At 56.1% G+C, this 27,372-nt stretch overlaps 1 protein-coding gene across 1 annotated transcript; it reads left to right on the top strand.

The window, feature by feature from the left end:
• On the top strand, positions 1-27,372 carry RAB26 (RAB26, member RAS oncogene family). Its single transcript, XM_039559996.1, has 9 exons — positions 1-216; positions 2,698-2,808; positions 20,796-20,837; positions 21,656-21,722; positions 22,034-22,086; positions 24,163-24,228; positions 24,381-24,437; positions 24,681-24,757; positions 25,230-27,372. Exons 1-9 carry the CDS (start codon positions 10-12, stop codon positions 25,330-25,332), a joined length of 783 nt encoding a protein of 260 aa, XP_039415930.1. The 5' UTR covers positions 1-9; the 3' UTR covers positions 25,333-27,372.

A 27,372-nucleotide genomic window follows, 5' to 3' on the forward strand; every position in this document is an offset into this window, starting at 1 on the left:
GGCCCCGGGATGTCGCGCAAGAAGGCGGCTCGCAGCAAGGGCGGCGGTGCCGCGCCCTCCGCCGCGCTGCCCCCCGCCGCACAGGGCACCGGCCGCGCCGCCGCCGCCCCCCGGGGGAGCTCCGCCGCCGCCCCTGAGCTGCCCCGCAACGGCGGCGCCGCGGCCGGGCGGCCCTCGCTGAGTAGCAGCGGGGAGTTCTACGACCTCGCCTTCAAGGTGCGGGGCCGGAGCGGGCAGCGGGGAGGGCTGCGGGAGCGCGGGGTCAGGCGGGTGCGGGGCCGGGTGTAGCGTCCCCGAAGTTGCTGGGGGCCAGGACCGGGAGGGCATCCCTGCTTCCCTTCATCCCTGCTTCCCTTCATCCCTGCTTCCCTCGCTCCCAGCCCCGGCATCCCTCCCCTCCGTAGCCGCCGGGTCGGGGTCTCGGCGGGGGCTGCGCCTGCACAGCTCCCGGTAGCGGGGCTGCTGCTGCGGGACTTGTGCAAGTGACGGCCAAAGGCTGCTCCGGAGAGTTACTGTAACCTCCCGGCTCCTCTTTAACCTACAAAAAACCGGGGCTGTGAGCAGGGTGATGGCACCCCTCGAGGGGCACCGAATGCGCTCCGGCTGCTGCTGAGATGTCCCCAGCCTTTTGGGCTCAGATGGCTTCTCCTCGCTGCTTCAGATCCTGGCGAGCGAGTCACAGAGTGAACATATTTGCTTCCTCCCCACTTCATCATGCGACCTGATGCAAGCCCAGCTTGGAGCTCATTTGATGATTTTAGGGCTCACATAGTGATTTTGGGGCTCATTTAGTGATTTCGGTTGAGGCCACGACTCGGTGAAACCCCTCTGTGTTTCTAACACAGATCTCTGTAGCTGAGCTCGGGGGATTGAGCCTGGAGAACGCGGGTTTGCTGTGGCAAGTCCCACCTTGGTGTGTGGTGTTAAGAGCTTGGTGCCTGTGGCAGTCGGTGTGGCCGTCACGGTGTCAAGGTCTGGGATGTGGGGTAGGAGGTGTTAAGGTTTGGTATGTGGGGTTGGTGAGGGACGTTCCAGAAATGTGTTTGGTTGCTTCGGTAGGTGGTTGGTCCTGATACAGCTTCATTAATGGTTCAACGGCTTCCTTAAAATGGAGCCACCTCTGTGTTTGCACTGGTCCTCAGCTCCTGGAGCTCACCTCTGCCTGCCCAGGCTGGGGCTTTCCCTGGGGGTCGTCCCCATGGCATGAGGGTGTGCCAAATGGGTCTTGGATAAGCCCAAACACACTGGGTAGACAAAATATCTGCTAATGGTCTGGCTGATTTTGAACCAGTGGCAGACAGAAATTGCTTTGTATCCAGTAAAAACCTGGTTTATTAAACTTTCTCCTTCCCTTTCCCCTCTCCTGAGGCTTCTGGTCTCTGCCTGAGGCAGTGGCCAAGTCCTGGGCATGGAGCTGGATCCTGGCCCTGGGCACTCTGCGGGCCCGGGTGAGGCTTTGGTGGTGCTGAGTGGGGAGCAGCTGCTGTTGAGGGTCGCCTATTCCAAAAAGATGTCTGGAAAATTTTTTAAAAAATCAATAAAGTTACTTTTTTGCCCCCCTTCCCTTGGCTTCACACCAATACTCCCGTGGGCGCTGGCTGCCCTCACCCCGCTGTGCCTGGTGCTCCTGTGGGACACCAGTGTGGGGCTCTGCTGGGGGTGTGGGGCACCGTGGGCAGATCCTGTCCTCCTTGGCAGTGCCCTCCGGCCCCAAAACGAGCTACACCTGTGGCTGGGGCTGCTGCTGCCTCTCAGGCCTGAGCTGCAGAGTGGTGGTGGCATTTGCCACTTCTGACAGCTTCTGGGAGGGTTCGGTGTGACCCAGGGCAGTCCCTGCCATAAAGCCATTTAAATCCTGTCACAGGTTAATGGCTCGTGGAAGGCTGATGGCAGCGCCTTGGGAGAGAGGAAACCTGCCACGGCAGGTGTGGAAGGAGCTGGCACAGCCCAGCTCCGTGGTCCCGGGTTTGTCAGTGTCATCCTGCCAGGGGGAGCAGGGTTAGTGCCCTGGGGGGCAGGAGGGCTGTTGGTGTGGGCAGAGGTTTTGGGGAGCTGCATTTGGAAGCAGCCTCAGCTCTGCCGTGGTTGCTTTGTGGTGAGGATGTGCCTGCCCTGTCTGTGCCCACGGTGGCTGCTGGGTAGGGAAACTGAGGCAGGTGCCACTGGGAGCTGCCCCCTTGGCATCCATGGAGGACCAGGAGGGCAGCCGGCCGTGGGCATGAATGGGTCCCACTGAAGGTGAGGGCAGAGTGCACCCCTGGAGCTGGTGCTTGTGGCTGGGGACCCCCTGAAGTCTCCCCATGGGCAGTGTCACCCTCCCAGAAAGCCCCACACATGGTGGCGTGTTTTGTGGGTGTGCTGGGGACATCACGGGTGGCTCCTGTCACCCAGATGGCATCTCTTGGTTTTCAGGGGGTGTTTGTGACCCCATGAAGGACCTGCTAAGTGCCGGTCAGGGGAAGGTGTCTCCAGTTTGGTGACATGGTACAGGGTGGGGAATAATCCCACTGTGGATCTTTCCCACCCTCTTCCCCACCCTCCCCTGAGTCCGAGGACATCGCTCTTGGATGTGCTTTTTCCCCTCAAGCATCTGCTGCCCACTCCTGTGATGGAGCAGGGTAATGGCTGCAGTGGGGCTGCCTTCCCAGAGCCTGGAGCCTGACGCCCCTCCCTCGCTCCCTCCCTCTCTCCCTGCAGGTGATGCTGGTGGGTGACTCGGGGGTCGGCAAGACCTGCTTGCTGGTGCGCTTCAAGGACGGCGCCTTCCTCGCCGGCAGCTTCATTTCCACGGTGGGAATCGACTTCAGGGTAAGTGCCTGGGAGGCTCCTCAGCCCTTTCCAGGGGTCTGGCAGGTGAGTGATGGATGTTGCAGAGGAGTAACTAAACATTGCTCCGAGGACTTAAACCTCATCAGCTCGGGGGCGCTCGGGGTGACAGCAGCGGCAGCAGCTCAGCAGCGTCTTCGTTACGGCTTTGCACAGGGACGGGGGAGCGTGTCCTCTGCTCAGGATCCTGGGGATAATTCCTGTAACAACTGAGGCCTGACACCTGCCCATGAAAATATTTCCCTAAGGCAGTTGCAGTGTTTTGAAGAGTTGTTTGGTTTTTTTTCTTGAAACAGCAAACAACAAAACCAACAGTGATATAAACCAGAATGCCCTGGAAGAATCTCCTGAGCACAGCTTTGGGGTGCTGATGTGGGGCTGTGGTGCTGTGTGGCCCTGCTCCCTCTGGCCTGGGGGGATGTGTTGTGCTGAGGGATCAGTTTGGTTGGGAGCAATCGGAGCATCCTGGTGCCAGGAGTCATGGGGGTAGCAGTCAGAGCTGTACAGCTCCAGTGAGGACAGTGGGAACCTGCTCCACACAGGGAATAAGGGTGGACTGGGAGGAAGAAAGGGGGACACTGCATGCCCCAGTGAGCCCAGAGCGTCCTTTGCCAGGCAGGAACATCTGAGTGCTGGCTGGGGCCCTTGAAACCTTTTCTTGGCCATGTTTCTCTGTCAGTCCCTTGCTGGGGGCACTGCCTATGGTTCAGTCAGGCCCTGGTGAAGGGGGTCTGCAGTGCTGCCACCCCTGAGGTGGGACAGCAGAGCAACAAGAATGGTGACTTTACAGAGGTGGCACCAAAGAGCCTTTACAGCAGCTGTGCAGGGCACGAGGCAGCTTTTTGCCACCAAAGCAGCAGCCAGCAGCACGCCTGGCTTGGCTCGCTGGCACCAGGATCAGCTGCTCCCTGTCCCTCACCAGTCCCCCAACCATCTGCTCCCCCCAAAGTGTGAGCTTGTCACCTCCCAGGATGTCTGGGCAGTGCTGCTCTCCCTGCCCTGCTCCTGGGGCACCGGCTGTGCCGTCTCCCTGTGCGATGGATTTGGCTCCGTTTGGGTGCTCTGGTGGGTGCTGTGAAAAGCTGCTGGTGGTGCCATGCACCAGTGTTGCGTCTTCCCAACCGCCTTTTTCCAGCAGGATCTTGGATCTTCACTTCTCTTGGAGAATTTCTGGGAGATGAGTGTCTCTTGTAACCTTCTGCTTGGCTAGGGTGTGAGTAATAACTCGCTGGTGCAGTGACATTGGGAAGGGATGAAGGACAGCTCAGAAAGCCTTAAGGAAGGAAGGGATGTTTCATGCCTGGTGAGGCTGGGGGCGTGCAGCAGGTAAAATGGGTAAATTGGGGTCTGTAATTTTATACAAAGGTAATTACACAGTGTTTCAGGTGTTCTTCAAATGAAAAGCGTTTTATTACTGATTGCAGTGATTGATAGAGAGGGCAGCCATAAAACCCTGTGACTTATTGATTAGAGCGCTGAAATGACTGTTACTGAGAAACAATCAAATTAGGGTTAATTTACTTCTCTAATAGAGCTGCTAGAGCTACATGGCTCTGAAATGGGCAGATTATACAGTGGGGGAGATCATGTGTATGCCCTAAAACTCATTATTATCATCCTTGTAAGGCATTCGTAATTTTGGGGGACATGGAAATAGTTTTGTGATGTGCATCTCCATTCCCATTAGGATAATCCTGTTTGTGGGCACTGGGTAATTGTCCCTCTTGCTGTGGGCGCTGCGATGCAGATGATGCTCTGGGGTGGCAACTCTGGAGGCTTCTGCTGGTTTTAATTTGTGTCTTTTTAATCACAAAACTGTCGTATCACAGCTCCTTCTCTCCGCAGCCCCAGAGTTTGGCAGGGGTTTTGCTGGCTGAAGCAGGCGAGGCTGTTTGTGAGGTGGCAGTGGTGGGAAGGTGTCACTGGGGTTTGCTGTGTTCTCTTGGCCAGCTGGGAGAGGTGCTGAGTGAGCACAGGAGGGTTATTCTGGGGTTTTGTGGGGTTTTGGCAGGGTTTGTGCCAGTCTCTGAGCCTCGCTGGCACCAGAGACCGCAGGGACCTCTCCAAGGCCAGCGTGTGTGGCAGCTGTGCTCCTGTGCACGCATGACCTTGTTCGGGACCTGCCAGGTCCCTGGGGCCCGTCCTGGCCCAGGAAACCATGGGGATAGAGCTGCCCAGCTCCTGGCATTGGCCTGGGGACCATCTCCACTCTTCCTGATGCCATCTGGTCCCTGCAAGCGCTCTGGAATGGGACACAGCTGTGTTGGGGGCAGCCCCCATGCCAGCCCGGCTTCCTTCTCTCCCAATCTGTCCACTGGTCCCAGTGGGCTCCAGGATCCATTGCTCATTTTCAAGGATGTCAAACCATTAGATGCACCCAAAGCTATGGCTAATGGATTACATAGGCCAGAGCGAATGTAAATGAATAGAAATCCATTTAAAATTAATCTGGCATTACAATTCCTAATGGCCCCTGAGGTTTGTTCCCTCCTACTGTTTTATGTGAGGGAGAACCTCCCGCATCGAGTTTGTTTATCATCATCTCTTAAACAAAGAAGGATGTTGATCTGAATGTGTTTGGAAAACAAACCGCTGATGCTGGGGAAATAAAGATGATTGTAATATTAAAAAAGACATCAAAATGGCATGTGTTGGCTTCAAGCTTCAGAGGTGCTGAGTCCTCAGTGTTCCTTCCTGGGAAAATTGGGTTTGCTGGGGGAGCATCTTTAGCTCCTGGGGGTGATTCCAACCTTCCCAGTTCAGCTGGGACAGTGCCAGGGTTTGGCTGGGGGTGCAGTGCTGGGTGAGCCCCCCACTATGGGTGCCATCGAGGCAGAGCCCTGGGTGAGGAGTCCTGTCCAGGCAGAGCTTTGGCTGAGCAGAAACATCTGTCTGCTGAGCTCCTGAGCTGCTTCCCCTCAGGGGAAAACCCCTCTCTGCCTTCTGTGTCTGGATCACAGGTATCACCTTCAGGGTTTCATTGTTAGATAATTAGGGGCTTAATTACTGCCCTCCATGAGCTCTGCTGAGCCATGGCATGAGGTCTTACCTGGGGAATCCTGTCAGGTGCCTCTGCTTGGGAGGTCTTTCCCCACAGATCCCTACTGGTGAGGGCAGAGCAGCTCTCTGGGCATGTCATATGTGCTTTCCTGACTTCATATGTTCGGGTTCCAGGGAGAAGGGGCTCCTGGAAAAGAGCAGGTTTAGTGCTCAGGGGTGTGAATCCCGATTTTCTCAGTGCCACGGAAGGAGCTGCTGCTTCTTGTAATTTTGGCAGCACTGCAGAAACCTCGACAGAAATTCGAGCTGCGCAGCCAGCGGGACTTGTGTCATGTCGTGACAGCTGAGTAACGGGAGGGAGGTCTTGCCAAAGCAGAGAAGCCAAAGGGCCACGTGAACCCACTGTGTCCCTGTCCCCAGTGACACCCGGGCTCCGTGGGGCTGCCCAGCCCGGTCCTCACAGCCCGGAGCTTTGCAGGGTGAGTGAAGATTTTTATACTAATTGGACCTGAAAGGAGAAGAACATAAAAGAAAAAAATTAAGGATGAGCCTTTTCTCCCTGGGAAGAGGTGCTAATGAGCTTCTTTGCATTAGCAGGGGGGATGGTTCCTGTGTTAATCAGGGGGATGAAACCAGGGTGGCTTCTCTTCGTGTGCTCCCAGGTGTGCAGCGGTGTCACTCCTCTCTTGCTGCCCCGAGGACAGGGAGCATCCTCCTGGCACCGAGCTCAGGCGCTGCTGCAAGAGGAGGAGCAGGAGGGAGCCAGCCCCGGTGCTTCAGCACAGCTCCAGGCTTCCAGAGCAGGCAGTGGGCACAGGGGATATTTCCTTTGACGGCTCAGCTTTGATGTGCACAGGTTCACACCGGTGTGAGGGGGTTCAGCTGCTCGCCAGCACAGCCCCCTCGGGAGGCTCTGTGCTCTGCTCAGCCTCGGCTTGGCTGTGCCGTGGTTAATCTGGGACAGCCCCGTGCTGTAGATAAAACCTGTCACCGGTGGCCCTGAGCTCTAAGGACTCCTGATTACACTCAGCCCTGTGCTGCTCAGGGTTGGAATCAGCGGTGTATAATGTGTTTTTTTAACATGGGAGATTTGTTGCATCTCTGCTTAATTTTTGTTGTGTTTGTGTGTGCACCTTCCATGGGCTGCCCCTGCCTCCTGCAGTGAGCTGAGCTTTGCAGGAGTATGGGAGCCTTTGCTCCAGCCATGCAGAGTGTGCAGAGTAACAGGAACCATGGTTTGGATGCACCCAGACCGGTCCTGGGTGTCCATGTGCTGGGAGAGGGGTGTGGATGCCCTGAGCATCTGCTGGTCCCCAGTGGGCATCCACATCCCTGCCCTTGGGGCAATGCTCGGGTCCCCAGCAGGTGCCCACATCCCAGCCCACATCCCTGCCCTCACAGCCTTTCCCTGGTGCTTCCCTTTGAGGGGCTGGAGCAACCTGGAGCCTCCTGAAAGCCAAGGGCTGGCTTTTATCTCAGCGGTTGGCATGGAGCATTAGCAGGGCTCATTTTCTGATGGATCAATCTGGAAAAAGTGGGAGGAAAGCTGCTTAGGCCAGAAGAAAGAAACAGAAATAAATTAATTTCAGCGTCTTTCTGTGTAAAATTAGCTCTGGATGTTGGAGGAAAGGAACTCGGGCGCTGGGCAGAGTGTTTAGTCTCTCCTTTGCTGTGTGGGGTCAGGATGGGGATTTGCTGCAGTAGGGTGGGTTTAGGTTGGTCTCCAGGGCTGGAGCTCTGGAGGGAAGTGGCCTTTCTCTGGGAGAAACATCTTGGTGCTGCTGAATTGCTTGGATCAAATTCCGCTCCGTGGGGTCACGCCAGTGGCAACACAGCTGCAACCAGGATGGGGAAGGTGGAGAGGAGCAGGCAGGGGATGCCTGTTTGCCAGCCATGGGTATGCCCATGGCAAAGGCTTGGAACTGGATGACCTTTAAGGTCCCTTCCAACCCAAACCATTCCATGTTTCTGTGTGCTTCCAGCAGCTCTTTGTCTGAAAATCAGTTTGTTCTGCACCTCCCATTGCTGGATGAATTTTAATAGCAGCCACTAGCTGATTTCATATTTTTGCATTTCTCTCTGTGTGGAGAGCTGGGCTCAATTTGCCCAGAGCAGATTTCCATCCCTGCAAGTGCTCAAGGACAAATTGGATGGGATTTGGAGCAACCTGGTCTAGTGGAAGGTGTCCCTGCCCTCGGCAGGGGGTTGGAACTGGATGGGCTTTAAGATCCCTTCCAACCCAAACCATTCCAGGAGTCTCTGATGATTCCTGTGATGCTCCCACCCCTTCTGCCTGGTTCCAGGGATGGACACGATGCTGTCACCGGTGCTGTAGGGACCACCTGTGCCCAAATCTGGCACGGGGAGGCAGGTCCTGGCAGCCTTGCCTAGGGAGGGCAGCACTGATCAGCCGGGATTTTACCCCATGTGCCCGTGTGTGACTCTGAGGACGCTGCTCTTCCCCAGCTGCTGCTGGTGCCTGTTCCCTGCTCCCAGGCTGGGCTCTCAGAGGAGTAAATATCCATTTTTCATGGGAAGCCCAGGCCTGCTTTTCTTCCCGTGGCTGCTCCCTCCCTTGCAGAGGGACACTCACAGCTTTGCAGTCGGTGCCTGTCATTTGCATGCAGGGGCTCAGTTGCCAAGAGATGCTGCGAGCGGTGCCCGTGGCGGCTGCGCCCGCTCCTCACAGCTCCCGGGCTTTTACTCATCTTCCTTTGCCTCTTGCTTTTGGAAAATAGTAACCCCAGTTCTGCAGCACACCAGGAAGATGCAAACCCCCGCATGCAGGCAGTGATCCCAGCGGACAAGGGACTCCATTCCTGCCTTGGGGAAGGCAGAGAAAGAAGATGAATGTCTTCAAAGCAGAGAAGTGCTTGAGCAGCTGGAGTGGCAGCGAGCCCCAGAGCCTGGCTAAGAAAACTCTTAACCAGCTTAATCCTCTTTGCAGGATGGTGGAAGGGTGCTTTCTCCACCTCCTTGGTGTCAGAAATACCACCCAGAATAGTTTGGATGTGGAATTTTGCATCCGTTTCAGCTGACATGACAGCGCTGGGGACATGGGGTTGGGGAGATGCTTCTGGAAGGGCACCAGTGTCTCCAGGCTCCTGCAGCCCTGCTGGTGCTTGGTGGCTTCCTGGTGCATGTTGATAGCTGGTGTCCCCGTGGGTCTGTCCTGGCCTGGGGTGCTTGGAATAATGGATTTAATTAGCTCAGGGGGAGAGCAGAAGGTCTGGGATGCTCAGGAGCTGCAGTGCCAGGACACAGGCAAGGAAAACATAAACTTGGGAGCTGCTGGTAGAAAGAGGGAGACTGTAAAGGTGCTCAGCATAATCTGCCTCTGTATCCTCCTGATGAGAGCTGTGTGGGAGCCCAAAACCCCTACCAAAGATGGGGACTATGGGAAACACAGTTGGGAAATGCAATTCCCACCCATCCACATTGTGTCTGGGGTTGTGAGGCAGATCCCTGCTCCTGCTGTGCTCCAGCTCAGCAGGATCACGGTGAAGGAGCAGGGTGAGCAGGAGGTCGGGCTGGAGGAAGGCTGTGGGTACACGGTTGTGCTGTGTTGGCTCCTCTCTGGCTGCTGCCAGGTGGGAAGTTGGCCCTGGAGAGGCCAATTTGGGCACTGGAGCATCCACTGCCATGGATCCGAGCCGGGCTGGATCCGCTCCTGGTGTCAGGACCTGTGAGGGAGCGTTTTATAGCCAGTAAAACATTTAAATGGGGCCAGAGTAAGTCTAAATGGTTTGAATATTTAATGGAATACATTTGGCTTAATTTCACTTTCATCTTTTATTTGTGATAAAATATTGAATTCAGCTGTGCAGAACTGGGTTGTTCTTTGAAAGCAGAGGGAAACCGGCCAGGAAAGGGGGGACAGGTGGGTTTTGGGGTGTCTCAAACTCCTCCACTGCCCCCGGGATGGGCATTTGGGGCATCCCTGCCCCTTGGCTATGCCTTGCTCAGCTCCTGTGATGCCCTGAGCCCTTGCTGCCTCTCTGCTGAGCCACTGCCTCGTTTTGTCAATTAATTATTGCTCTCAGCAGGCTTTGGGTTATTCCCGGGATGGATGTTGATAACCTCTGTGGGGAAGGGTGAGGTGCCAGTCCTGGGTTTGGCAGTGCTGGGATGGCTGCAGTGGCAGGAGCCGATTCTGGCTGAGCTCACCGGGTGCTCACTGTGTGTTGTTCTTCCCTGCAAAACACCTTTCCCTTTGTCCTTTCCCCAGAGCCACTTCCCTGAGACCTGAGCCGTGGGGTGGGTCCCGTCCGTGGGGCTCTGCTGGACCCTGTGATGGTAACACTGAGCAGCACAGTGGCCAAGGGCAGGGCAGCAATCGACCGTGCCAAAGCCTGGGACAGCAAGTACTGGCAGGTCATCCTCCTTGGGAAAAAAAACGGGGAAAAAGCGCCCCCATCCCGGCAGGTCAGAGCTGTGTTTGTGGTGGAGGGAGCCGCAGTGTGGGGTGAGCCTCAGCAGCTGTCCCTGTCCTTGGATGGTGATGGGGCACGCACTGTTCCTATGGTGATGGGGGATTGAGGGCTTTACTTGCAGAGCCTTTGGAAGCAAAATACTTTTCTGTTGGCCCCACAGGCAGAGCTGCGTGCTGCCCGTGCGGTTCCTGGCTCCATCCCGGGGTGCCGGGGCTGCCTGGCTCCCCCAGCTCAGGATCCCAGCGGAGCCCTGGAGCTCACACAGCTGTTTGTCTACCAGGGACATACAGCATTTTTAATCCTGGCTCGGCACCGAGTCATTGCCCTGAGGCGTTGGTGAATCTCTCGGAAGCAAGAGCAAATAATTCATCTTTATGCCTCCTCTGGGAAAAAGTGTTTCTCCCTGATCACAACTAATGTGAGTTGGGAGCTTGTGGTGCTTCAGCTTTAAAGGGTGATGTCCATGGCCCTGGGCCATGGTTGTCCCAGCGTGAGGAGGAACTCAGTGGGTGCTTTGGGGGTCTCAGTGATGCTTCCAAGCCTGAGGAAGATGTTGGTGTGATGGGGCTGGGTCAGTTCTGCCTGCAGGAAGTCAGCAGGCAGGAAGGGTCATCTTCTAGGGGCCAGTAAACCATTAGCACATCTCTGAGGATGTGACTGGTCCTGGTGTGAACACCTGCACAGGTTTTGTTCCATTTCGTGGGGGATTTTTCTATTTAATTTATTGAAAGGAGGGGAGTGGTGGGAGCCATGCCCAGCTGCTTGGGTCAGATGCCACGAAGCCATTGCATCCACCTCGTCAGCCCTTGTGCCATCTGCATCCCGTGTCTCGGGATGTTTTCCTCCTGCCTGCCAAGCCTCAATGTTCCCGGGCTCAGTGACACGCTGGGGAAATGGAGGCTTTGGCTTTTCCAGCTTTGCCTGCGCAGCATCACCACGGCAACGATCCCGGCGAAGGCTCCGCGTGCGGGTCTGTGGCATTAACGCCGTCACTGGGGAAGAGCTGCCGCACCATGGCCATGAGCCCCCGGGCTGCGATGTGTGCCAGGCGTGCTGGGGGTCCTGCCCCACGCCAGGGCTGTGGCTCCTCCTCATCGGGACCGAGCCTGGCCTGGCCCCTGTGCCGGGCACATCCCCCCGGGGAGAGCCAGCTGTCAGCCCCGTGTTCCCAACCTTGGAACAGCTTCCTGTTAATGATCTTTTTCGCTGCAAAGCCAAGTGCAGGAGGCTGCTGAAGGCATCTGGGGAGCTCCAGCCCGTCTGGAGAGTGCAGACTCCACTGGTGAGGACCTTGCCCTGCTCTGGATGCTGAATTTGGTAGAAATTGCTGGATCTGCTTCCCTTGCCACTCGCCAGCAGCTGGTCCCACCCGTGCCTCCGTGCCTTGCTGCTTCCTTGGAACTAATGATTAAGAAAAACACAGCTGCATGTGTGGATGAATAATTCAGCCCAGCCTGGCTGCTGGGAGGTCGAAGTGGAGATGCTGTCCAGGGACCTCCCTGTCGGAGGGGAAGGGTCCATGGATGAGCATCCATCCACAGTGCCCCGGGCAGTGCAGGGTCAGTCCAGACCCTTTCTCGGGAGCACAGGGAGCCCTTCCAGCAGCTCGTGCACCCAGATGGCTGAACTTTCTTTGGTTTATCTTTTTTCCCTGGTGTTGAGCACGCTCGGCTCTGGGAGCTGTGGGGAAGCAGCCGCGCTGTGACCCCCGGCCTCTGCATCGCTCCGTTTTCCTCAGAGGAGGAGCCGGGGGATTGTTGCTACTCCTGGTGTCAATTTCTAGAGCTGAGCCTGGATTTGGCAGCGGTGCTGGGCAGCTCCCACAATCCCAGCCCTGGTGAAGGGCTGGCACCTGTGCTGGGCTGGTGGGGATGTGAGCCCTCCCAGCCTTGTGTCCCTGCACCTGCCCATGGCAACAGCGTGGCAAGGCAGTGCCCTCCAGGCTGGTGACAGCCCCGTGACGCTGCCCTGGGCACCTGTCACTGGTTGTGTGTATTGTGTGCTGTCACCTCCTGCTCCTGGGTGGTTTTTTGTGGTCAGGGTGTGAGGGGGAGCACAGGGGGCCTGTGAGGCACCTCAAGCCCTTACAGTGCCAGCTGTGGTGCCAGCGTGGTGCTGTGGTGCTGCAGAGCCTGGACAGCGGCACCCAGAGCACTTAATTCAGTCAGTGCTGAGGGGCTGAGCTTGGAGAGTGGGTCCTGCTCTGTGGGGCTGCTCCCAAGACCCCTTTAATTCGGGGAGACCCATCCAGGAGGCTCCCAGCAGGGCTGGGGCTCAGTGAGTGGCTCTGTGGCTCAGGTCAAACTTCCTTCAACCCATTCATGAGCTGTTCTTATAAATGTGCATGAATTAACGGGAGAAGTGCTCAACAATGCCGAAAATAACTTTGTTCCCAAGCAAGCGTTAATGCCTGGCAGATGTGTTTTTCCCTCCTGAATAATACACACATGAGGTCAGACAGCTGGGTGTGCTGGGGGAGAGCAGCGGGAGCAGAGCAGCTCTGGGAGGGCTGATTCTCCAGGGATCAGCCCCACAGCCCAGTGCAGAGATGGAAATCCTCTCCTGAGGACCTGGCTGCTCCAGCTGGAGTTCTTGGCTGAGGTTGGGCTTCCCAAGTGCGCAACAAAAAAATCGAGGTGGCTGTGTGTGGGTTTTAGTTCAGTTTTGTTTGTAAAAGGGTTGGCAATGTCTTGGAACAGCTTCCTGGGAGCATGGTCTGCACTGCTGCCCAGACCTCCAGCGCCCACAGTGAAGGACTTGGGGTGTTTTGCATCCCTGGGGTGATTTCCCAGCACAGTCCAGGCTGCAGGTCTGCTCCAGAGCCCCACACGGGGAGAGCAAATGGTGGAGTTGGATTGGCCAGACTGGTTTGACTGACTGGGGTGGTTTTGGTGAGGAAGCACCAGCGATGTGCTCAGTGTACTGCAATTCCTCAGCACCTCTGCATCTCCTGGGGCTTTTCAGTGGTGCCCAAACCTGGGGAAGAGCCTGCTCTAGCAGAGCGGAAAATGGGAAAGCTGGGACTGCTGCCAGGGAGAAGGAAAAGCTTTTTTGCAAAGATCAAAGCTTTGACTGCACGGTGCCTGCGCTGGCGGAGCCCTGTGCCGGGAGCGCCGGGATCGCTCCTGTGCTGTGGCTTCTGCCTTGTGCCACCTGTGGGTGGGTCTGAGCGGCCACCCCGGCACTGGCAGAGGAGTGATGGGGCAAAGGCTCTGCCCACTCAGCCCCTGTGTCCCCGGCTCTGTCCGAGGGGGATTTCAGGATTGTTCTTACATAAGGGGCAGGTGGCCAGGCAGGACCATGGTGGCATCACCACCTGTGGCAAAGTGAAAACACCGTGGTTAGTGGGGAGAAAGTGAAACCTCAGAAAGCTCCCCTGGACTTTGGGGAGCAGCCACAGGGCTGAGGAGGGTCCTGCCCTGCAGAGAGGGGCCTGGGACTTGCTGCGTTTCAGCCCTGGCTGTCCCTGTTGCCACTGCACCATTCAGAGATGGGCTGTGGTACCAGGGAGCACTGGGACCTGATGGGTGCCAGTCCTGGAGGCTGACTGGACTTGTTCAGCCATCAGAAAATCTCATTAGAGTTCTTCAGTCACTCTCTTCTCCTTGAAGCCTTCAAAGGATCTGGGCTCAGGTTTGCTGCACAGCAAGGATGCAGTTTTTGGGAGCTTTCTGCCTTGGCTGTTGGTGAAGGATGGGAATGTTTGGGATAAAAAGCTACAGATTCCTTTGTCAGGTCTTTGGGGATTTCATTTTCTTTAGGGATGAGAAGTGCTCTTTAATAATGCTGTTTGCAGTGCTGTCTGTGGATGCTGCTGTGTTACTGCTGGGTGCTGACAGAGTGTTTGCTGCTGGATGTTCAGGCCTGATTTTTTTAAATTGGATTGTAAAGTCTTCTCAGAAACTTCAGGCAAGTTTTCAGCCCAGGACTGAGGCAAATCCTAGAATCGTTTAGGTTGGAAAAGACCTTTAAGGTCAGAGAAGTGCTGCAAGGCTTTATTTCTCCCCAAATAAATGATTCCCCATCTAACAGGACCTGATGAGCCATTTTTCATCTCTGTGGCACTGACGGGGCTGTGTTTGCTGCAGATGAGAAATGATAGAGCAATAAATGCTCTGTGGAGATCCCTGTTCAGCTGTGCAGCGTGGCATGTCCTTGATGAGGAAAATGAAGATAAATATACTGAGTGCCACGTTACTTATTCCCAGTATTGGCACGGATCTGCATGAGCCATCTCTGCCCCCTTTGTTTCCAAGGCTTCCTGGTTTAGAAGCAAGCAGGGATATTTTTAAAGATATCCCTTCTTTTATAAAGTAGGGGGAAAAGAGATGGAAGGGGTGAGTAATGCAGCCCGGGGTGGTGGGGGAGCTGTGCAGACTATCCCCGGATGAGGAGGATCCCATCCCATCCCATCCCATCCCATCCCATCCCAGGAGCCAGCTGTGTGTTGGAGCTGCAGGGATGGGTGCAGCCTTCCTGCTGGCTGTCGCTTTTTGGTGGCTCTGGTCTCCAGGTCAGCTGTAGCAGATCCTACCCTGAGAAATTTTGATGGTGGATTTCTCTGGCTGCCCATGGGATTGGGGCACAGGCTCACTCCCACGGGGACATCTCAAAGCCTTGTACGGCCCCGTCTCCCTCCTGCCGGGATGAGCCTGAGCAGCCTCGTTGGGCTTGAGAGCATCAAGTCTCATCTGCCTGTGCCTCCCTCAAGAACCATCCCATGGATCATCCCAGGACCTTGCTGGTTTCATGGAGCAGCCGGACTGGGAGGGAATGTGCCCCTCACCCAGGACTGTGGCTGACATGGGCGATGCCGAGAAGCAGAACAGGGCTGAATTTAAAATGTATGATCATAAGCAGATCCTCTTACCTCTAATCTGTCCCTAAGACAGGATTCTCTTCTTGCCAGAAGACCCTTTTATTTGCAGACTGATGTGACTAGAAGATGATAAGTCACTAATTCTTCAGTGTGTCTGCTCGAACAAGAGCCAGGACTCTTATCTCTGCAGGGCTGGCAGCCAGGGAGACGTTAACTGGGATTTAATGTAGTGAACACGGCTCTGGACAAAGGTTGGTGCTGCTGACATCCCTGGGGCACTTGTTGGGTGCTGCAGGGAAGGGGCTGTGCCCACCTGGAGACCAGGAGGGGGGCATTTATGTAGGGCCAGGCTTGTGGCTTCTCCAGGCCAGACGTGGCAGAGGGACACGGTGGGGTGACCCCTCCTAGCAGCTGTGGAGGGGCTGTGGGGTGGCTGTGGCAGCAGAGCAGGTTGGAAGTGCTGTGTGCAGTGAGGGGCTGTGGTGTTAATCTGCATTTCCTGGGATCTGCTGAGGAACTGAGCAGGAGCTGAGCAGCCAGCACCGGCATGTTGTGGGTTCTGAAAGGATCTTGGCAGCGGTGCTGGCGCTGGAGTGGCTGCAGGCAGGAGTGTGCAAGGCCTGGGGAGGAAAACATCCCAAGGCAGAAGTTTCTATTTTTAGCTACAGAGTGCAAATGCGCAGAGCTGCTGAGGAATTGATCACCTGCCCTGGGAGATGAATGGTTGCGATTTTTCTCTGAAGGGAAGATTTATGGGATGAGGCAGAGGGAACCGTGCTGGGGTGTTTTGGCCACCCGGGTCTCCCTGGGATGCTGGGACTGGACGGGAATGTCTGGTGGTGGCACAGCTGAGGAGGAGAAAGAGGATCATTGAATATGATTCCCAGTGCCTGGGACATCCTCCAGCCCCACACAGCCACACCATGGTACAGCCCTGCCTCCAGCCCCCATCTCTGCCCCAGTCTCCCCATTCCCAGAGGCTTTCCGTAGGTTCCAGCACAGCATCAGGCTGTTCCCTGCCCTCTCCTGCAGGGAATGTGCTCCTGGAAGAGTTTTCCGCAGGCTGGAGTGGTGGGCTGGCTGTGTTCTCCGCGGAGGTGCCGTGTGGCTGGGCTGTGCTGGATCGGGCACTGCTTGGATTTAGAGGGAGCAGGTTTTTGCAGCACCGAGGGGGCAAAGTGGGGCTGGTCCTGGATCCCTGGCTGTGGCAATGGGCTGGGATGTCCCTGAGCCAGGTGCTGTGCCTGGAGAGATGCTGAGCCACCAAGAGCGGCTCCCTGGCTGCGCATGTGTGGGAGAACCTCAGGGTTTTAACAAGCAAATATAATGCAGTGTCCTGCTGTTTTGGGCGGATTTCCATATCGATCCTTGATCTATTTTTGCAGCCACTGTTGGAGGTGGTGGTTATTTGTGTGTCTGCTGTATCACAACTCATCCAATTTCCTCCTGGCACAGGAGTGTTTGTGCTTGCAGGGGCTCCCTGGGCTTTGCCAGGTGGGAATTTGGCTCCTGGTCTGGCCTTGGCACAGGGCTGGAGTGCTCCAGCATCCCTTCAGCCGGTCCTCCACTGCTGGGTTTCTCCTGACTTCCTGAAATAAAGGATAACCCAATCTATCCCCCGCTCCCAGGTGACCTGGCCTGGTGACACCACAACCTAATGACATTTCTGGGTGGCTGTGCTATCAGTCCCACAGCTCATTACTGGCACTAATTAACTCTGTGCTGCCCCAGCGCCCGCGCCCAGTTTGATCTATAGCCACTAATGCCATTTATCCCCACTTTGACAGGAATTTGCCCCTGCTCAGCTTCAGGAGATGCCTCCAAGGCCCAATAATGACATTTGAGGGACTTCTTTTCCATGGTTAAAGTGGAGCCCCCCCTGTGCAGGGGTGCTTGGGTGGGTGCTCCTGGGCAGCACCACTGGAGCCATCGCCCATCACAGACTCAGGGGAGATGGGGTGGGGATCCCCTGTTTGGAGCCTGAATGTGTCAGTGAGCAGCTTCCCATTTGTCCAGTTAATTGCGAAGCAAATTGATCCATGTATCCAATTTAACTTTAAAGGCTTCAATTAATGAGTTCATGCGTGTAAGAGCTGGGAGAGGCCGGGTTGTTGATGCTGATCCTGGGTTGTGCTGCAGCTTCAGTGGTGTGGACTCAGGCACCTGGGGCTGTGCCAGTTGCTCCTGGTGGGATTCACTGGCACTGTGGGGACCTTGTGATCTGAGGGGATGGCATTTGCCCATCCTGCAGCTGCTGTGGGAGCAGAGCAGGGCGGCAGTGCTGGGTTTGTGTGGGAGCATCATCTGTGCACGTTTCAGGAACGGCGCGGTTTCGCTCCAGCACCTTCCCCTCCCACCCTTCTGCTTCCAAACAGCTGCTCCTGGGCAGTCGTGGTGGTGGGATCGTGCCAGGGCTGCAGCCAGCAGGGCCTTGGTGTGTGATAATGCTGCTCTTAATTGAGGACCATCTGCACTTGGTAATTTAATTTTTCCTGCATCTACAAGGTTCCAACTTTGTTTATCTGATGTCCTGAAGACTATTTAACTTCGGAGCATCGTGTTTGTCCACCCCAGGCGCTGCAGGCATTCCACTGCAGCCCCTGCTAGATGAGATTTTAATAACGTTCGCACCACCCCAGGAAAAAGGACACAAAAACTGAAATTGGGAAGGGCGACAGCAGAGCTGAGGTGCAGGGATGGTTTTCCTGCCCGAATTGTGGCAGGAGGCTGCTGGGAGCATTACCTCTGTTCTAACGAACGGGGTGAGATGAGGAAGGAGCCCTGAGCAACACAGCCCCTCCCCTCGCTGGCAGGGCTGGTAACACATTTCACATCTCAGTGCATTGACACACGGCGTCTTTTGTCTTTGGATGCTTATTAGGAGCTCAGCCCCCAGCTGTGCCTTAGAAGGGCTGACAGGAGGGAATTGAGGCAGCTCCTTAAAAAAAACAAATTGGAAGCTGAAAAGTCACTTAGCCATGGTATGGGGGGAGACCTGGGCATCTGGTTCATCTGAACCACGCTGGTGTGTGCTGCTGGCAGCAGCCCCTGCCCTTTCCCAGCCCAGCTCCTGCCTTTTCCCACCCTGCTCCTCCCATCTTCTTGGCTTCACCCATGTTCTGCAGCTACCCTGTGCTTGGGGGCAGGCAGGGATCACAGAATCCTGGAATGGTTTGGGTTGGAAGGGACCTCAATCCACCCCCTGCCCTGGGCAGGGACACTTCTCACTAAACCATGTTACTCCAAGGCCCCTCCAACCTGGCCTTGGAGACTTCCAGGGATGGGGCAGCCACAGCCAGGGCTAACTTCTTTTGATGCAGACAGGGATGCAGGCAGGAGTGATGCTCTGAATGGCTCTGGGTGTGTCTCCTGCCTTGCAGGAGCACTTCTACAGCTTTTCACCCTGGATTCCTGCTCTGTTCCACACCCAATCCTCAGAAAATCAATTTTTTCCCCAGGTTGGTCCAGCAGCACCTGGATCCATGTGCAGACTTCAATTAGGTCTAAGCACTTACCTCCCTGAAATATAGGTCAGTGTAATTAGTGTGACTCCTGTTGCTGCCGGCTTGGTGTTAATTACCTCCTGAAATGGAGGTCAGTGCATGTGGGGCACCTTTGGAGCTTCAGCTTTTTTGGCTGCTCACCAGATGCTTCAAGGTGGCTTTGGCCTAGATGATCCATGCTCAGGGCTGGGGCCATGTTCTCCCTCCCTCCCACCCATGGTGGTCTATCAGCCTTGGAGCATGGCCACACTGGGGACATGGCCATGTCCCCTGGCACAGCCACACACTCTGCTCTGAGCTGGAGTGGGCATGGGGAAGGGTGTTGGTTTTAATGTGTTCGGTGCTGGTTTTAATGTGACTCTCATTGTGTCCTTGTCCCTTGTCACCATCCATCACACCAAGTGTCCTCATCCCCTTGTGCCAAGATCTGGGGCCGATGGTGAAACACAGAGGCTTTTCCTTCCTCTGCAGTCCCTGGCATGGTTCCTGGCAGGTGGTATTGGCAGCTGGCTGCCAGCACATGGGAACTGTGGTTGGAATGGCATTGTGCCAGTCCAGAGCCTGCGGGATGTGCCTGCACCTCCGCTGCAGCTCCGGCACCTGCATGTAGGAGCCGGGGTTTTGGAGGGCAAGGTGAGCTCGGAGAGTGCATCTCCTGCAGAGCATAAACCTGCTCTGTCTCACCTGTGGCACAGGTTAGGGCAGGGCTGTTCCCCATCCTCTGGGATGAGGTGAAGGTGCAGCTCAGCGCCATTTGCCATGGCTGTGGTTCTGCCCTGGGGATGGCTCTGTCCCTGCTCACCTGGGAGCCCTGGGCAGTGGCACCAAGGTCCAAGGAGCACTTTGTGGCAGTGGGCACCCTGGGTTTTAGGCACTTCAGCCTTCAGCAGCCCTGGTGTCACATCCTGGGAAAAGCTCAGCTCCACATGCAGGGAGCCCTAAACGCCCGGCCGGCTCCCCGAGCCCTGGCTTTTCCCTGAGTACTTCCCAGCTCCCCACTCCCTGGCTGCCTATTTTTACAGCTCCCAGGCTGTGAATCACTTTTCTCCCCCGTCTCAGTCGCTGCCTTTGAAGGTATTTATAAACCTCGGCCGTCTCCCTGCGCTTGCTTGAGCAGACGGAGGATGCAGCACTCCGGCTCTCTCCTGCCCTCTCCTCCTCGCCGGATCCTTGTGTAGATGTGCAGGAGATGAGATGCTCCCTCTGCCCTCGTTAAAACCATCAATGAAGAGCCCTGCCAGCACCTGAAGGGGTGATGGTGCTGAGCGGTGTGGGATGTGCAGGAATGGATCTTGGCATGGGTCCCTGGGGGGGGGTTGGTAGCACTGGGGCTGGTGGCGTGTCCAGTGCTGGGGGTGGATGAGCCAGGCCTGAGCCCGCGGAGCCCAGCTGGGGTCATGGCAGCCTTGGCCATCCCATGGCCATATGATGAGGGAGACAGGAGCTTCCCAAACCAGCTCTGGAGCAAATGGAGGAAATGGGATTTAAATTATCACCAGAGCAGCCACCAGCTGCCTCATCCCACTGGTGCGCTGTTCCCTGGCCATGTTTCCAGCACGTCCCACTGATTACTGTGCTAATTCCTTTGGATCTGGCGAGCAAATTAATCTCTTCTCTGCTCCTTCTCTTGGGACCGCTGGTCTGTAGGCTTGCATTCCTTTAATGTTTGGAGAGGCTGGTGTGGATTGCTGGGATGGTGGTTGCTCTGGGACACAGTCAGGATCCATCTCCTGCCCTCCCCGTCTGACACAGCCACACCGAGGGGCTCCCACCTTTCCTAAAACCAAGCAAAACAGGGGAGGAAAAATCCTGAGAGAGAAACCAGGAGAAAAACAGGTCCAAGAGACAGGGGCAGGAGTTATTTTTAATTTGCTGGCTGGATGTGGAGTGGTTGACTCTGTCTTTTGAAGGCCATTAAGGTGGAATGCTGGTGCTCATTAATTTATGGCCAGAGGTCTCCAGCCTGAGCTGGGTGTGGCATTGCCAGGGTTTAGGTATCCAAATAGATGCAACTCGTGCTGATGCAGGGAGAGATCTTCTGACTGGGCCATGGCTCTGCAGGTGCTGGGACTAACGGATGGGACTTTAAAAAGCAGGAGAGGGGGATGACCTGAGGGCTTGGGGGAAACACTGACCAGGATGGGGGCTGGCTGTGTCTCCCTGGGCGTCCTGCAGCTGTGCGCACCCCTCACCACCCTTTCCATTCTCTTTCAGAACAAGGTGCTGACGGTGGATGGGGTGAAGGTGAAGCTGCAGGTATGTCCCCATGGCCCTAGAAGCATCTCTCTTTCTGCCCCGGGTGTTCAGAGGTGGACAAAGCCCCTCAGAGGACAAAGCAGAGGAGCACCCCCAAAATGGGGCCCAATCTCTATCCTTTGTGGTCGTGTTTCCTGCCCTGGGACAGCCTTATGGACCCTTTTGGCTGCTCTGTCCCCTTGGCAGGAGCTTGCTCAGGGCTGGGGGCTGTTCTGGCCACAGTGATCCTCGTCCCAGCCCTGCTGCCTCCCTGCTGCTCTGTGACCGTAGCTGGACCTGGTGAAACCGGAGCAGCACCTGTGGGGTTTGCCTGGTGTTTCCAGGCCGCTCCTGCTTTGGGAGAGCCAAAGGATGCTGAGAGGGATTGAGATCCTGGAAGGGATCCACATTCCCTGGCTCAGCCTGCCTCCAGCCCATGGGACATGAAGATTCCATGTGCCCCTGCAGCCAGAGCTGCTCCAGCCCCCTGAGGCCTGATGGTTTCTCTGAGCCCTTTGCCCTGAGCTTGGTAACACAGATGCTCCAGGCAGCAGCGTGCACTCTTCAAGCCTCCTGCTGAATTAAGGGCTGATAAATCACATTAGCGGGTCCCCATGCCTCCATCTGCTCCATGGATTTTCCAGTTAAGGGCCACATCGTGTCCCCATGCTGAGGAGTGGGAAGATGCTGCTTCCATATTCATTGCTCTGGTCATTTTTCCTGTTGATGTCCCTGGGAGCAAAAGCTGGAGAAACTTCCGGGGGTTGCACCCTGCTATTTGGGCTGGTTTTGGTGGGTTCTGGTCAGGTCTGATCCCTCTGCTCCCATCTGCCTTCCAGATCTGGGACACGGCCGGGCAGGAGCGCTTCCGCAGCGTCACCCACGCCTACTACCGGGATGCCCACGGTAAGCACGGCCACCTCTGCTCTTGGGGAGCCCCTCCCTCCAGCTCTCCGGGGCCCTGAGCTGCCACTCCAGGCCAGGTAAGTCAGGAATCACTGGAGTGGTTTTCCACAGGAAGCAGCTGCCGTGGATGGAGGAGGCTCTGCAAACACCAGCAGTGTGAGGTGTTGCTGCGCTGGATTTTAGTGTGTTCTGTATCTCACAGCAGGCACCTCATGTCCCCAGCTGTGGCCTGCCACAGGGACTGTGCAATGTGTTCTGAGCCATGGGCTCGGCTTGGCACTGGCACTAACGCTCTGTCCCTCTCTCCACAGCCCTGCTCCTGCTCTACGATGTCACCAACAAAGCATCCTTCGACAACATCCAGGTACAGCAGCACCCCCAGCCCCTCCTGCTGTCCCTCGTGTGACCGGCTGGGTTGTGGTTGTGGGTTTGTTCAGGAGGTGTGTGCTGGAGGTGGGAGCTGTGGTCACTTGCAGAAGGACTATGGTTACCACTGAGTACCTGCAAGGACAGGCAGGGGACAGGCAGAGGAGGTTTTCCCTTTCACAGCAAATAAAAGGGTGATGAATTCACTGCTCCGGCCAATTAATGCTGTGTAATGACAGCACTGGCAGAGAACTTGCTCCGGTAGCTGAGCACAGGAGCTTTCCCCAGCGAGCTGCTCCCTCATCCCCCTCTGCTCCTTCAGGTCACAGTGGGTCAGGGTCGGGCACCTCACTGCCTGCCTCCAGCTTAGTCCAAACCTGGCAGGGAGAGGGTCACTTCCTGCGGCACCTCCCCAGCCCACCTGCCCTTCCTCCCAGCTTTGGGGGGTCCCTGGTGCTGCCTGAGGTTGCCCCCTCCCCACAGCAGGTCCTTCAGGGGTGTTGGGGAGTGGTGCTGGGGCAGAGGCCTCTCAAACCGGGCAGAGGGGGAGAGCAGATGCTGCCCACATTGCAGTGGGGGCATCAGGGACACCTGGGCACTCAGTGTCCCCTCCCTTTGCCCCACTGGCCCCATGTGGCTGCTGGGGGCCACCTGTGCCAGCACTGCCAGAGCATGTCCCGAGCCGGGGAGCAATTATCCCTGACTGAACTGGATGTAATTGCTTGTGTCCTGGGCATGAGAACGCCGTGTGCATCCACAGGGAGCAGCTGTGCCTGCACAGACACCCTGTGCCGTGGTGGCATCAACACCCTGGGGCTGTGATGTGTCTCACTGGCTCCTGGGGTCCCACAGCCCCTGATCCCCTGGGGGCCTGGAGCTCTCCCTGCTCCAGAGCATCCTTCCCTTGGCAGCTCCACACCTGCCACCCCTCTGTGCCTGCAGTCCCACGGCAGGGACAGGGCAGGTCCTGCCACCCCGCTCCCGTGTCACCGGCACTGAGAACGCTTCCCACCAGCTGGGACTGGCCAGCGGTGGCATTTTCTATCCTGAGGAGCTGGATGGCTCAAGGAGGGTGAGTGCTGGGTGTTACCCAGGCTCTGGGTCTGCTCAGGGCTGGTGACCCTGTGATGACACAGAAGATCCCTTAGAGGTTTCACACTGCTGGATAACACGGCCCTGTCTGCAGCATCAGTGATCCTGGGGACATGGGAGAGATGTCCCTGAGGGACACACAGCCCCAGTGGGAAGGAACGAGCACCCAGGGTGATTGCCAGGCACTGGGAGAAGGGATGGAGCCAGAGGGCAAACAAAGGGAGTCAGGAGTGACTCCAACCCATCCATGGTGCCGAGTGCCCTGAGCCCAGCCAGGGTGCAGTGGGGTCCTGGGGCTGCATCCACATGTCTTGGGCTCTTGCTGGGTTTGGAGCACGGGTCACCAGGGACCACTGGTGATCACCAGGAATCCCTGTGAGCGCAGTGACAGCACTGGAGACAGCAGGCAGCTGCTTACACCACGGGGTCAGGGATTACAGGGAATTAGGGCAAATTTGATTAGATTAGGCTGGATTAGAGGGCAGGGAAGCCACCCCACGGCTCGGGGAAGCAGGTTCAGGTGCCTGCCAGGATCAGTGTGCTCAGCACAGGGGCAGCACGTGCAGGACATGGGCACAGGGCACATCCCAGAGCCAACCTTCAGCCTTGTCCTCTGAAATGAGGTTCAGTCCAAGCCGAGGGGAATTGGGGTCAAAGCCCTACAAGCACCCGTGGGCAGATGGAGTGGGCAGGGGTATCAGTAGGCTGCTGTAACCCTGGGAAATGGGGATCTGGTAGCAGTCGAAGTGGGGTGCTGGGCTTGCTTGGCAAAGTGGGTCCCCCAGGGCTCAGGGGCACCCCGGGGTACCCCCTTGTTGACAGGGATCATCCGTGGAACATCACATCCCGGGCACTGCTTGGGATGGCAGCACTGCCCACCGAGGGTGTCCATGCCCAGGACTGGGGCAGCTCCCCATCATTCCCGTTCTCCTCCTCCTCCTGGAGCCATTGCCAACCCCTTTCTTTGGCTGTGTCCCTCCAGGCTTGGCTGACAGAGATCCATGAATACGCACAGCAGGATGTGGTCCTCATGTTACTGGGAAACAAGGTGAGCCTGCCCCCAGGGCTTTGCCAGAGCCTCTTCTTCCTCCCATGCTGGAGCTACGGGCAGGAGAGCCTGGCAGGGCATAAGGGGACAGGAGATACCTGCTGGTGACCTTCCAAATCACTACAAACAGCTCTCTGCCATTCCTGTTGCAGGTGGATTCAGCGCAGGACAGAGTGGTGAAAAGGGAAGATGGAGAGAAACTTGCCAAGGTAGGTGAGGTATCTGAGGATGTGCACAGGAAATGGCCACCTGGAGACTGTCTGACCCAAAATACACCTGGGAGCACTTGGTTTTTTTTCCCTTGTCGTGCTCTCACCTTTCTCCTCATCTGTTCTTCTTCCTCTGAGTTTCTACGAACAATTCTCATTTCTTTGTCCTCAAAAATTACTCCCTGGGAGCCCCCGGGAACATCCTTGGTGCCATTGCTGACACCGCTATGTCTCGTCCCACAGGAGTACGGAGTGCCCTTCATGGAGACCAGTGCCAAAAGCGGCCTCAATGTGGAATTAGCATTCACAGCCATTGCAAAGTAAGTGACCAGAGCAGTGGCCTTGCCATCAGGGAGAGCTTTAGCAGTGCCCAGGCCATGCTGCGTTCAATCGAGCTGGGCAAGGCAGCTTGGAATCATAGAATCCTGCGATGGTGTGGGTTGGAAGGGATGTTAAAGCCCATCCAGTTCCACCCCCTGCCAGGGGCAGGGACACCTTCCACTATCCCAAGCTGCTCCAAGACCCATCCATCCAGTCTGGCCTTGGACACTGCCAGGGATCCAGGGGCAGCCACGGCTTCTCTGGGCACCCTGTGCCAGGGCCTCACTATCCTCACAGGGAGGAATTCCTTCCCAATATCCCATCTAACCCAGCCCTCTGACAGTGGGAAGCCATTCCCCTTGTCCTGTCACTCCATGCCCTTGTCCAAACTCCCCCTCTGGCTTCTTCCAGACAAAATCCTCTCCCTGCCAGAAGCAGCAGCCTAAGAGTAACATCTTTCCCCTTTCCCAGGGAGCTGAAGCACAGGTCCATGAAGCTGCCCAACGAGCCCAAATTCAAGCTCCACGACTATGTGAAGAAGGAAGTGCGAGGCTCGGGCTGCTGCAGGTCCTAACAGGTGTTTGTACAGAGACTCAGGCCTGTGGGCAGTGTGTGCATGTCTGTCTGTCGTGTCTGTGTCTGCCCCCAAGGCCAGCTGAGACCAGGGCAAAGGAGCAGCAGGAAAAGCTCTGGGATTCTGCAGCCCTGTCGCATCCATCAGCTCCAGCTCCCCTCACCGGCATTCCCGCCTGGCTCACAGGTGGGAGGTGGGTGTTTGGGAAGGGGCTGGGGGCTCCTTCTGTGCCTGCTCTGTGAGGCTGCTGTAACCTTTGTGAGAGCCAGGGTGTGGCGCAGGGGAACCAACACCTTCTCCCCACTCAGGAGGAAAAGTCCTGAATTCCCTTTTCTTTCCCTGCATACCTGGACTTCAGCTGAGAGCCCTGGCCTGAGGCATGCAGGAAGGGTGTTTTAAGGCAGCCACTTTTGTAGTTGCTTTCTCCTGTCCATCCCTGTGAGGTGGGACACACTTCCACCATGAGGGATTCTCCTGTTCCCTGCAAAGACAGAGCTTGGCTGTCTGTCCGAGTGAGCTCCTGCACACCTGGCTGTGTAGAGAGACTTCTGAATGTTCATCCCTTCGGGAGAGGCTCTGGTTTTCCTCCTTCCGCCATTTCTAGTACTTTGAGAAGAAACCTAATGTATTGCAGCTTATTCTAAATACCTTCCTGTAAGTGTGATGGTGTTTTCAGACTGCAACAACGCTTTGATATCTTCAAAGTTTTCTTGGGCAGCTCTTTCTTTTCACCGCAGAGAGCTGGGGGGAAGCTGCAGGCAGTGATTTTACAGGCTGCAGACTCCTGCCAGCTCTCTTCAAGGGCCTCCTCACCCCTTTGGTCTGTGTCAGGCTTTTGGCTGTTTTTTTGTCAAGCTGCACTTCTAAGTACAAATTTAAATCTGGATGAAGTGTTTGGCCTTTGGCAATTTTTCCCTTTGAAAACTCCATGCACACATCAGCAGGTGCCCGCTGCACCGAGCCTCGGTGGCCTCTTCAAATGGAATAGAATAACCCATCCTTGGCCCTCCAGCCAGCACCCCCAGCTGCTGACTCAGATGCCCCTGCCCCTCATTTTGCCTGGGATTTTGGCTCCAGCACTGCCTTCCTGACAGGCACAAGGAGCCTTCTGCATCTCCCGTGTGCTCAGAGCTTCACTCCTCAGGGAGCTACAGCAACACAGCTTCATAGGGTGAAAAAGGCTCTTAAAATGTACCTGTTTTTTCCCTAAATAGTATTTTAGGGAGAGGCGAGTCTTAAAATTGTCTGATCTAAATTTTAAATTCACTTGGTGGAAAGCCCATTCCTGCAGGAATGTTTACATTCGTGGCAAACCCGCAGGAGCAGCCAGGTGAGCTGTGATGGGGGCCTGTCAAGGCCCCCTCATCCCAGTAATTTGATTTTGTGTGGGGCAGGACCAGCTGGGCAGCTCCACAACACCCCTTCCTCATCCTGGCCTTGGAGCAACAGCAGCCCCATCCCAAGATGTCAAGAAATCTCCCTAAAGGCAAAATTTAGGATTCCTACTAGGTTAGGATTCCTGATGTCAGGTTACTGCCTTCCCTCTCCCTCAGACTGGCATTTTGCCTGTGTTACAAAGCTGACAACTGGTCACTTCTTGCTCAGTGTGGGTCCAAACCCAATAAAAACTCCTCTAAATGAGAAAGATAGAAATGTTTCCCTTTGGAGTACTTCCAACCTGTCTGTGGGGAACAGACTCTGCTACAGCAGACACCTCACAGCCATGTTTGTGGTTTAGACCTGAACTCTGAGCAGGCTCAGCCCCTCTCTCCCAGTCAGCAGTTCCCAGTGTGGGACTGGTTTCCCAGTGCCTGCACACTGGCCCAGCCCCAAAGCTCCTCCTCACGGCCATTTGGAATTTTTCCATGGGCCTTTGCTGCCACCATGCGGAACTGCTCAGTGCAGCGTTAATTATTCAAGTTAATTGGTCAGTGCACCCAGCCATGTGCGAGGACTCGGCCTCACCTGCAACATCCCATTTCTGCTGGCTCTTGTTTACAGCTTTTGGTTCATTCCTGTTAATAAAATTTTTTAATAATC

This window comes from Corvus cornix, chromosome 14, assembly GCF_000738735.6.
Source record: "Corvus cornix cornix isolate S_Up_H32 chromosome 14, ASM73873v5, whole genome shotgun sequence".
Lineage (NCBI taxonomy): Eukaryota > Metazoa > Chordata > Aves > Passeriformes > Corvidae > Corvus > Corvus cornix.

What these genes read in the sequence shown, in the direction of transcription:
- RAB26 (XM_039559996.1), top strand. Translation starts at nt 10, where the DNA reads ATGTCGCGCAAGAAGGCGGCTCGCAGCAAGGGCGGCGGTGCCGCGCCC. An exon ending in CTACTACCGGGATGCCCACG is followed by an intron (nt 21,723 to 22,033) that starts GTAAGCACGGCC and finishes CTCTCTCCACAG; the next exon opens with CCCTGCTCCTGCTCTACGAT. An exon ending in ATGGAGAGAAACTTGCCAAG is followed by an intron (nt 24,438 to 24,680) that starts GTAGGTGAGGTA and finishes CTCGTCCCACAG; the next exon opens with GAGTACGGAGTGCCCTTCAT.